The sequence below is a fragment of the Misgurnus anguillicaudatus genome, chromosome 11, assembly GCF_027580225.2.
Source record: "Misgurnus anguillicaudatus chromosome 11, ASM2758022v2, whole genome shotgun sequence".
NCBI classification, from domain to species: domain Eukaryota; kingdom Metazoa; phylum Chordata; class Actinopteri; order Cypriniformes; family Cobitidae; genus Misgurnus; species Misgurnus anguillicaudatus.
In genome coordinates this window covers 18,338,853-18,351,035 of record NC_073347.2, presented here as the reverse complement: position 1 = coordinate 18,351,035, position 12,183 = coordinate 18,338,853, and the positions used below count along the sequence as shown (strand labels likewise).

General features: G+C 39.3%; 1 protein-coding gene across 4 annotated transcripts in view; it reads right to left on the bottom strand.

Annotated features, from left to right (window-relative positions):
• Positions 1–12,183, bottom strand: part of ndst2a (N-deacetylase/N-sulfotransferase (heparan glucosaminyl) 2a) — a 154,708-nt gene that overhangs the window by 23,588 nt on the left and 118,937 nt on the right. For all 4 annotated transcript variants that reach the window (XM_055169368.2, XM_055169371.2, XM_055169369.2 and 1 more), the window contains one exon: positions 1,587–3,217. In XM_055169368.2, the coding sequence (XP_055025343.2) occupies positions 1,587–2,606 (1,020 nt within the window). In that variant the 5' untranslated portion in view covers positions 2,607–3,217. The remainder of the gene's footprint in view (positions 1–1,586; positions 3,218–12,183) is intronic.

The window sequence follows — 12,183 nt, the reverse complement described above, 5'->3', positions numbered from 1 at the left end:
TGGTACAATGACCTGCACAGTGTCATGAATTGCAAAACAATAAAAATACACACTGTATAGGGCCCGTTTAATTTATTCACCTTTCTTTCGGACCTTGACAGTATTAATATGATGCTGAAGCACCAACCCCTGTGACCATACCACCCCCCAACCCAACGTCTACAGTGTTGTGATGTACAGTCTCTGTGGACACCTGTGTGTACTGTAAAGACATTAACTATGCATGTGTATCCGCGTAGGTGAAGAAAAGCATTACTGCTTAGAGATACTAAGACAGCAGTAAAAATATAAATATAACAATATGCATATGAGCTATGTGGGTGGATAATCTGCTAGACATACATTTAGGGCATTGCCCCAGTAACCACTATGAATACTAAGAATTCTGGCAAAATAAAAGCATGAAAATAGGACTGCACACTTTAAATATTTTGTTATATTAGTAAATTATAAATAGTAGCAGATGTGCAGAAATAATAAGAAATATTGAGGGTTAAATACAAATGAAGTTTTATCGACATCATTTTGTCACACTCTGCCGATTATTGAAGGAAATAAACCCTCAGGTTGTAAAAACAGAAAAATGGAAATGGAATGGAAGTTAATGCAACCATCCATGTTGAATATATATTTGCCTGTGGCATAAAATCCATCTTTGTTTTACTTCCCCCCCCAAGGTAATGTTTTACTTTTTAGGTAGGTTTTTGAGAACTTTGTGTACTTTTGTTAGTGTTGTTCATGTGTTAATATTCAATAAGATTTGGTTACAAACATGGCTAAAATGTTTAGTTTTCACTACTTGATAATCTTAACAAAAAGAGAAAAGCAGACCAAACAAAAACACTCTGTTCATAATCTATTTGAAACTCATTAGCCTGTACTGATGTAATGTCTGTCTATCAGTTCACTAATCTGATTCAATATTTTAGCAAATAATGGAAAATAAAATTCCTAAATAATGCATATCCAACACAATGCTACTCTGTCAAATATAAATGATGGTGGGCGAATTAACGGCCTGATTGATTTAGTAAGCAAAGAAAAAAACGTCTTCTACTGAAGTGACAACTTCATCTCTGTCCATGTTTAACCCTCCATTACATTCTCATGGGCTTCGGTGTTGTCAATGCAAATGGGATGTTAATTGTCCCGTTATTTCTCATTAGAGCCATCCATTTATTTTGGACAAGGGACAGGAAAATATAGTGAGACATACATGTTAATTATGTTTTCTCCTGAGGCAATCTGGTGTAAAAACACTTTTTCTCAAGATGAGAACAGAGAAATGTCATGTAATCATTTCTTTATAAAGGATGCTATTCAATGTTAGGTTAATAAGCACTTTGTCCAAACAACGCAATCATCCCTTCTCGTTATTTGAAGAGTAGCTGTTTAGCATCACCTCAGTGTCACACCATGAGCTCAAAGCATCACCGTCTATCCTCTTATCACTGTCAAATTGACAACACAGCTTTACAAAATGTATTGCGTTTGGTGTTAATTTAAAACGTACAACAATGCAGATGCGAGTTTAACGTTACGCAAGTATTTCAACAAGGTTAGAAGAGAATTGCAAAAATACTCACCTTCACATCTGACACCTTCATTCGCGTACCCTCCTTTCCCACAAATATATCATCCACATCAACAAGCAGTTGTCTTTCCAAAGACAAGCAGAGTCTCTTTCCTGTCAAATAAGCAATGGCATCCACAAAAATCAACTTGTGTAGCCAAAATAACAGATTGTTCCCGAACAGTACCCTCTGAATGCCATCGTGAAGGCCTAGGTCTTGTATTACAGTGGCGTGTAGGGCCCGGTGAGGGCCCAGGTGGGACAGTGCTTCTGAGGACTTTGTGACCGCGAGGAGCACTGGCTCATAGGTGCTGTGGTTAGACTGAAAAACCGTCCAGTCGTCGCCCGGAAGCGGGCCTTGCTCCACTTCGTTGGGCTTGGTGATGTAAAGCAAAGGGGCGGCAGGGTTGATGTGATAGTCTTGTAGGCCTAAGTTAGAGTGCAGGAAAAGGGGGAAGCCTTTAAGCTGGGCACTGAGCAACGAGTTCTCATTGGCTTTGAAGAAGCCGATGATGCCTACGCCAAATTCAACGCAATATTTATCCAGCAGGTCGCGGTTCCAGGCATCCAAATTGACGTATTTGAGTAAGTTCTCGTAAATAACCAGGGCGTAACGGCCGACGTCACGCTCCATCAACGTGGGCATGTCACCCTTGCTGGGCGCGATCTCGGTGTGGTAACGAAAGCGGCTTGACTCCAGAATAGCCACAATCTCTTGGCCAAGCTGAGAGTAGATGCTTTCCAAAAACACTAGTACCACAGGCTCCGTTCGTGAGTTATCCATCGCTTTAACCGTCCTTTGCCGGCCTGCAATTGGGGGCAGAAAAAGCGGAGCTCGTTGTCCTCCCGCCGCCGCTGCAACCACCCCACCACAGTCACTGAAGGGCAAAGGGGGCGCCTCTTTTATTTTAGGGCTGTTGCTTACATAGTACGCCAGGAAAGCCATGGACAGCAGGCAGAAGATGATGAGCGCCAGGATGAGGCGGTGGAGCTCGAGCTGCCTCACACCCCGCACTAACTTCCACAGCCCCATGGCCGCAAAGCGAAAGTGGGACTGGGGAAGATAGGGGGGCAGAGGGGAGGGTGACAGCCTGACTGTTGCAGTTTTCACAGCAAGAGGACGAGGAAAAGAGAAGGAAAGAGGAAAAGGGTTGAGCAGCAGACACTGGCACAAGCTTTGCGTCACGAGTAGCCATTTATGCTAAGTCACCATGGCCCCCATAGCCCATGACGTGATACCCTGCTTTGATTGCTGCTAGCTGCTCCAATGAGGTCACTCTGCAATGAGGTCACTCAGGTTCCACCCCTACCCCACGAGTACACTTTCGCTCAGGCCTGGGTTAAGAGGATTGGGTTACTTGATCACCCTCGACGCTCCTCCACTGACGCTCTCCAAAGGATCAGCTTTTCCTCTGCCTACTTCTTTGTGTCGTTGTGCACCGAGTGTTCATACAAGCATGCGTCTCTCAGCGCAGAGGGCTCTTCGGGATCTGTTTGAGAGTTTTGGGGCTGGCGTTTCACTTGACCCGTCGGCTTCAAGTAGTTGCTTTGAGGGGGTTCAGCGTTGGGGTGGGATGGTGAATAGTGCCCGCCAGAGGCCCAGCGCAGTTGATACGTAAACCATGGTGCAGGAGGAATCACAGCCTAAAAAGGAGATAGATATGCAATCAGTCACTACTTTGATATTAAGCAACCTTTAAATGTAACTTGGTTAAAAATGTAATTACAAAGAATATGAAAAATGCCACAACAGGAAAAACAGCTAGTAAAGCTGCATATGCAAATAAATCTGAATATGCAGGTGAGAAATGACTGAATCTACCATCTGACAAATGCTGTGTCATTTTTTTATGCTTCCAAGCAGCCATGAGATTTTGCCATTAGCGTGACTGCTGATGCAAATCTCCTTGTTTCCATGGTCATGAGTTGTTTTTCTGACTCCTAAAATAGTTCTTACCCTCAGTGAGTCCTTGTCCTTTAATAAGATGGCACTGCAGATGCAGTAAGGAAATAACTGACCTTCTGGATGTGACTAAAGCACCGTCATCATGCAATGTAGGCCGTCTGCATTAAAGGAGGACACTGAACCCACATAGACCTAATCAGACCTATACTGTCATCGGAAAGCACTGTTAGTAAACTTAAGAATATATTGCGTATTCTTTATAGGTGAGAGAGCAAGGCAACAATTTGATTGAGTTTTTAAGACGAAAATCATCGGATCCTGGGCACATTTCTCTTTCCTCTCTCTCTCTCTATTTCCACCAAGAGAGGCTTTGTCAGCTTACAGCCAGCTATCAGTCTATGACATGATCAATGCCAGCCATGCTGTAACTATAAATCAGAGCTAGCACTTAAAGGATCGTTTTTCGCACAGATGAACAAGCATAGCCTGTGCTTCGGTCAAAGGCACCTTGTCTTGGACAGATGATAAGATAGGAGTGAAAACGAGAAATGAGTACCAAATCAGTGTAAGGAAAATAAGATGCTAAAAGATGGTGAGGAAAAGAGAGGCAAAAGACGTGCATCACTTATAACATCACAGATATTAATAAAAGAAAAAAATCTTTATGTTCTGAATCACCTGTCTGAGGTAGCATGAAATTGAAGATGAAATTTTTGAATTAATCCAAAGTGCTGAAATGCATAAAATCAACCAACCTTACAAAATAGTCAGACACATTACAATCTCACTTGTTTCGGTCTCATCTGCATTTGATTTTAGTGCTTTGCACAAATTTCAATTTTGAACATTATTAGCTGAACAATGGTATTCATCTTTTGCATGACATGTAAAATGTTCACCCGCAGTATAGTAAACTCTACAGAAGAACACATTTTGAAACCAAAACCTACTGTAGGCTATTATTAGCATGGGAGAACTCTAACCTCGCTGACCAGTTATAAATCACACAACCAATGAAGAAAATACAAGTGTACACAAACAGCACACAATGCAATGAAGTCGTAAAAAAGACGGTCAGGTCAGTGTATCCAATTTAACATAACATTATCTGTATCGCATCCTAACAGGTAAAAAACGAGAATGAGAACGGCAGCCCTAAATCACAGTGAAATTGTTTCACATGGCATATACTGCATATAAGCCAGGATGAAATTACTACTGAGCATTTCTCATCTCGGGAGAGTAGCTTTCACATTGGAGAGAGTGAAAGCAAATCATGAACTATTCAGAACTGAACTGGACCAGGAAATGATCAGGATGGTCATGCATATCTTGTGTTTATTATGCTGCTCTCCTCAGTAAACAAACATACATTCAGACCAACAGTGCACATGAGCACCGGAGGAAATGAGATGGAGCGACTAGTGGAGGAAATAAAGAAAGAAAAAGAAAAGAAGGGATAAAAACTGTAAAGAATGGATATGAGATGCATGAAATGTAGGCAAAATGAAATACAGACTAAAATAATGCAAATATTGAATTTCAATGGTGCTTTAACTAAAAGGGGACATATCATGAAAATCTGACTTTTTCATGTTTAAGTGCTATAATTGGGTACCCAGTGCTTCCATCAACCTAGAAAATGTGAAAAAGATCAACCCAGTAACTTGGTTCTGGTAAACCATTCTCTGCAAGCATGTGGAAAAATGGGCCAGATTTGGCTCCCCTTGTGATGTCAAAAGACGATCTTATTATAATAATGCCCCCCCAATCTGCACTATCCAACCACGGCACCATCATTTAGTGCAGAAAGGGACAAAGAGAGAAAAAGAAAATAATTGACAGCACAATTGAGTTTCAATTTCAATAAACCACCATTATGACGATCAGTGTTTACATTTCATTAGTTTATTTGCATTTAAAAGGACACACCCTAAATGGCACATTTTTGCTCACACCTATAAAGTAGCAATTTTTAACATGCTATAATAAATAATCTATATGGTATTTTAAGGTTAAAACTTGACATATGTACTCTGGGGACATCAAAGACTTATTTAACATCTTAAAAAAAGTATGTCCCCTTTAATAGTTTAATTATTATACACTGTAAACAAATATTTGTTGGTTCATCTAAGTTGGTTCAGTAAGTTACTTGGCTGCCTTAAAATTTTGAGTTAATTCAACTTTTAGTTGACTCAAAAAAGTTAGTAAAAAATGTTTGTAGTTGAATTTAATCAAAATTTTAAGGCAACCAGGTAACTTTCTTTTTTAAAGAGCACCTATTTTATTGCTAAAAAGCAACTTTATTTTGTGTATTTGGTATATAATGGTTTATCGTTAAAAACAAATTTTTTTCAAATACAGTACATTTTTGTAGCTCAAGATTTCACTCTTCCTGTAACGCATGGATTTGAAAAGCTATGTGTCCCTGATTAGCCAGCTAATCTGTGCGTTGTGATTGGCCTGAATACCTCTGATGTCAGCTGGAAACGCGACGCTTCTTACCATGTTTGAAAGATTCGGTCACAATGCAATGCTAACAGGAGTTAACTTACAGGCTGAGTCCGAAGCGGAAGGAATTATTATAATGTCGGTCTTGTCTACATCATCAATCCCAGGAAGTAAACTTTTGCCTACAATCGGTGTGTTTGTTGTAATCCAAGAAAAGAGATTTATGTTGGAGATGATAACTCTCGTCATCATTTACTTTGGGGTATGTACCTTTTGCATATCGTTAACATGTACTAATACACCCCTACACACGAAAGGAAATTTAAAACGTGAATCGGACAATATGTGCTCTTTAGATTGAACTTTTTTACAGTGTAGTAATAACTGTGTCCAGTAGTTCTGATGGTTTTAATTATTTGAACAAATTAAATATACAGTATACAAATTATTCACACAGGTAAAAGAAACACGGGCCCAACATAACAAAACAGGGGTTTGGGACATCCGGAATGATTTGCAGAAATGGGAACTTCTGGATACAATACTGTATGTATAACCTTTACACACGTCTACAGTTTAACACACTCTCCGCATGACAGACATTCTGAATTTGTCTTAGTACTTCCCTATGAACAAGGGGCGTTCACACAGACAGCTATTTGCAGTGCATTAAAGTCATTCTGTTCCATAGACAAGTCCACTAACGACCAACAGTACAATGATTTTGTAACCTCCAGCGATTTAATCGATTTAAGTGTGCATGCACCTTAAGAGCAATCAGGTCTTATTCAGCTGCCTGACAAAGGGTGTTTTCAAAGCACTGCCTCTCTGTATTATTTTTCCGCTTGTCTTCTCACCCACTTGAACTGGAGGTCACATGGAGTACGAAGCATTCACTTCTGAAGTGTGAGAGGCAAGGAAATGAAGAGAGGCAGGAAATTTATTAAAACGGTTCTCTGTAATTAGACGCAAAATTGAAAATCTTGCCTCAACATCCTGTAACACTGTGATTTCTCTGGAATTACACAAGAGCGCTAATAGGGCAGACGGTGGGCAGAGTGAGTAAATGTGCTTGAAAGTGAGAAAAATGACTGATCAAACAGGAAGCGTGAACAGATGCACGTGGATGTTAATCAACTTATGTACCACTGCGTACCAAACTACTTGCTATGTGCTCTAATGAGTTTTATGCACCAAGTTTCAAGCAAAAAGTGCACAATTACACCCAGTGTTTGATATACAGGCAACATTTTGGATCAATGAGACATTAAGTAGTGAAGAAATGTAGTTTCACTTATCTTAAACACAACTAGTCACAGTTGCAAAAAGAAGAGGACACTAACTAAGACGAACGACCGAGAAGGAGGTAGTTACTGTGGTGATCAATAAATTACCCTGCATGGCTGCAATGTCTCAGTGACCCACGACCAATATGACCTTTGACCATTAACCCACACTAGCTGAGCATGTGGGACATGTGGTGTCTCACATTTCCTCCGCTTCAATAATGAAGGAACAACTCAATCCCACATCTTGCCTGTTAACAGAAATCAAATCCTAACTCAATCACACCAGCGGCTTTAAAGTAAAAGCGTCTGAGGCAATGAATCTATACTGGAGTAGTTTGCAACAGTTTCCTCCAAATAAACATATTTGAGCAGTGCTGGCCTGTTCAAAAGTAGTCTCTGTGTTGGGTCAGGATGAGTTACATGCCAAAATGTAATACTTGGGGTTTGGTGTTGGTTTAAATATTAGTAGTAACAGTGACAAACACCCCTAATTACCAAAGGAAAGTATAGGTGCAATGTGACAAGCAACCAGCAGGGGGCTTCAATGCACAGTGGACAAGAATAAAGGTCTCTGGTCAAACTGGAGGAGGGGGCTTTCATGACACCACGAGGTCATGCTGTTTTTGAGCCACAGGTGCGTCTTGCAGTGCTCAGAACATCATGAAAGTCTCGCCCGCACAAACACACTCACCCACTCCTGTAGAAAAGCAGACTGCTCAATCAGTACAAAGTAAAAGAAAACTAACTTTAAATGGCTCTTATGTGTTGAGAAATCTAATGAGCCTATCGCCTAACTGCTGCATTCAATTTTCAAGCGAGAAAATACGGAGCGCTTTCACAATAACAAAACGCTTCAATAGTAGAAAAATCTTTAGATAGATTCAATCCCGTGGGGCAATTAACATGCAAATTATTTACAAAATTTACAAGCTCTGGAGGGAAAAAATAAACAGTGGAAAAAACATCGGCTCTTTTTAATCAAAGGAAATGCTTTACAAATAGTGAGACGACAAGGCTTAATCTGAGTCGTGATTCAAAATCCCTGAATCTGAGAGAGTGACAACTTTATGTTCGCTCTTTCAATCACGACATTCTGGGACAAAGAGATAAAGGGGGAAATGCAGACCCTCTGTCCCGGCAACCCCAGGGTCAAGCCCTCACAACCCAAAGCCCCCTTCACTATGAAAAACACTAAATAGACTCACTCCAGTGAATGAAACATAAAAAAACCTTTATTCGTCCTCTCCTTTTCTGATCTATGGTGAGATGGTAAAAACCAAAATCAAGAACTAAGGCCCTGTTTACATTAGAGCATTTGCGTTTTAAAACGGCATTTTAAAATGAAAACGCTCCTCGTTTATACTGGCATTTTAAAAAGAATCTTCATCCACACTATACACGGCCATAAACGCGTGAAACATGACCAATCACGTAACTGGGCATGCGCATAAAAGTGTAAAATAACTTATTACTCTAATAATAGCTTTGCGCATTTATGCAGCCTAGGGGTGTGGGATATTGACAAAAATGTATACCTGGATCCTTTGCCGGCAACTACAACAGACACTTTTTTTGAACCAATAAAAATGTGTTCAGGAAAGAATTATATTGTTCTAGCTCCCCCCTACAACATATTAATATGATTAATAGGTTAATATTAATGTTATAAACCAAACAGAAAGGTCTTTATGATTTAAAAAGGAAGCATTCCAGTAAACGGCACTAAACAGTAGCAAACTTGAAGCAAAAATAAATTTCAGCAAATGCAAACTTCAATCAAACATAATAAGAGGTGAAGTATAGCTTTAGCCTACAGAAATGTTTATTGCTTCAATGTAGGGAGTTCCTCTTCAGCCATTTCTCGTTGTTTTATTTAAAGTTCATTGTTCGCAGTTCATATTTATGATCTTATAGTCCATTTAAAAAATTTTCGTACAAACTGACTGTATTCTTTAGAAAAACACCAAGTAACTTATCTTCCCTTACCTGTCGCTGTTCAGTGCGTGTGTGTGTTCCCTCACACGCGTTCTCAGACAAAAAAAGCGTGGCTGGCTAAAGTATTAAAAATTTATATGACGTTAATTTTTAAAAGCGTGCGAGGTTCGTGCACGTCCTCCGCTAGCAACACAGAAACAGCAAAAAGCTCAATCGGCTAAACGAGCATTAAATATTAATATGACGTGGATTGTATTGTTTTTATTCATTTATATTCACAAAACATCAATTAAAATTAAGAGACAAATTATATGAAATCAAATTCATTTTAAAGTAGCCAACAAAACTTAAATTAAAATAGAAAATAATGCCTGACCCATTACCATTCTCCCTTCATATTGGCGCCCTATATGGCGTTTAAAATTACAGTCTATCTTTCGTAATAAGCTAACTAAATTTAAACAAAACATAAACAACATTACAACAATATTCAAACCCAACAATACTCAAACATAAATATAAAACAGACATTATTTATAAGGATACATGTTAAAACAATCTGATATAGCGTTTATATTAGCTAATTGGTAGATGCTTACTATTTTTGGCAAAACCTCCACTGCAAACCTCCATTTACTTGAATAAAAATAATTTTTACTTTGAAAATGATGCGCTGTCACGTTAACATCAGCTGTTCGTTTACATAAGACTCCGTCTACGTTCATTTACACTGCAGCGCAACGTCTGAGTTTTCAAACTAACGTTTATGAGGGTTGAAAACGGTGGTGTAGTGCAAATGAAAGGCTTAAACGTAGCAAAAGTAACGCGTTTTAAAGAACAAACGCATTAATGTAAACATAGCCCAAAACATGTTTGGATGTCAGCTCCATTTAATCTTCTTGCGAGTTGAACTCCGTCTATGAGTTTCTTTTAGCTTGGACTGAGATAAAAGCATTTTGCCGCTTTTCATCCTATTCAAACTTCAATTGGGCATGTGAAGTGCGGCTAAGCTACTTTAATGCGTTTATTTTAGCCATCCATTTGATACATGAGAATAAGGGTGACACATCTGATAATGTGCTGCTTGTGTTTTGGTTATGAGGATGTCTGTCTGTCTCTCTCTGTCCGTCTAAAAATATAAGCAAAACAGGATGTATTTATGACTGACCAAAAAGGAATTAACCAAAGCTGAATCACTGATTTGAGCTGCATGTTAAGTTCTGGCAGGCTTCACCGTTGTTGGCCACGTATCTACTGATAATGCATACAGCACTGTTAATTGTGGGATTACAGGACAGTAATTAGCAAGGCGGACTTAAGTGGAGAGAAGAATGGGACGAACACAACTGGGACAAGCTTTAATCCGCCTGCATTTTTGTCCCCGTCTTTGGATGAGATGTTAGAGAGTTGGAATATAGGAGACAGCTAAGCAAACAACGCATAGTGAGGTCACAAACACATCTGCTCTTTCTTCTTTTAAGTGTCCAAATATTCCCGCTTACACTCATACCTCAATCTTGAAGTAAAAAGCATCACTATGAAAGCCTAATTATCTACACTTATTAAAGCTATTTGGTAATTTCCCATACAATGATTTGAAAGAAAGCAACTCTTGTTAAGAATTGCAGCAAGCATTGCAATGGTGAAATGGCTGGAGGGCAGCAGATAAAACATTTAATTACAGAGAGTAGCGGAGGAAAAAGCAGAACTACCATTAGCAGATTCCCACGCTGAAAAATATTGCGGGCTAATCTCTCTCATTAACGCAGAATAAATATTTAACGATTAAAGATGGCACCTCATTAGAGGGGACCGTTCATCGGCAGAGAGTGCTGCAGTAAGTCAGACATGACTCTCCTTCATCCTCTCGCAGGTGGAAGCCATGATGTGGCTGCTGGCATCGAGAGGCCGTGTCAAAATATTTACATTGTCGGTGAGAATGTCATGCGATCATCTCAACTAATCCCAGCTCTGCAGCTTCGGCACAATGCAAAAGTGTGTGCGTGAATGAAAGACAATGTGCAGGCTCAACTGACGCATGCAAACCGTGCTGTAACTGGCCTGGTAAATGAGAGAAATTACTTTAGTTAGCCAAGACTGTGGTCTGGAGATTTTCAGGGAGATGGAAGTACGGCAGAGAATAAAGAAAAGCAGCAGAAATGAGGATCAAACTCTGAGATTGGTAGAGGTGCATCGAATAGCGTAAAACACAACAAAGACCCAAACTAGAGAGGCAATAATATGAGAAGCGCAATACAAAGTTATAAAGTTTCAACTATTTTAAGAGACAAGAAAAAGAGAGAGAGAGAGAGAGAGAGAGAGAGAGAAAAAGAGAGAGAGAAGTTGTTTTCAAACAGAGTGAGCATTCAACATGTCCCTGTCAAGTATTTCTTGAAAAGATACAGTATGACTTTAGCCCATACGTCTTGTGTGTAGTAAGTGTTAACTGGTAAGGTGGTAAAGAATGTACCTTTACTTGCAATATGTAGCAGACCAATTAAATGCCACCTAAACAAGATGCTTATAACATAGTTTCTATATGTGATAGTACACATATCCAACTAATCAACTGTGCAATTATTTTCCTACTGGTTTAAGTAAAGGACAGATAAAGACTTGTTATGTGGAATAAATAAGAGCAGGCAATAACCTGGCTAAAGCCAAATAAATAAGATATTTACACAAAAATATTTAAATATCACAAGCACAGTGTTATTTAATTTGTTTACATGTGTACTTACATAATCCCATATATTTTCAACAATATTTAAATTGAGAATGCACAGTTTTACCCAGTGCTCCAACCCTGTTCAAAGATTGTGTCATGTCTGGATTATCTTTAGCTTTTGCTGTAATAAAAACCATAGGTGTGTTTGACCAAAGATACTGATTATAACAAGTTCCAGTTAAAAGAACCAATCATCAATCGATAAGAATTGTGATGCTCTGGGGGAGGGGCGTTATACAGTGTCGTGTGAGGCGCTAACCAACATGTACACATACGTAGTAGTTAAAACAGCATTGAA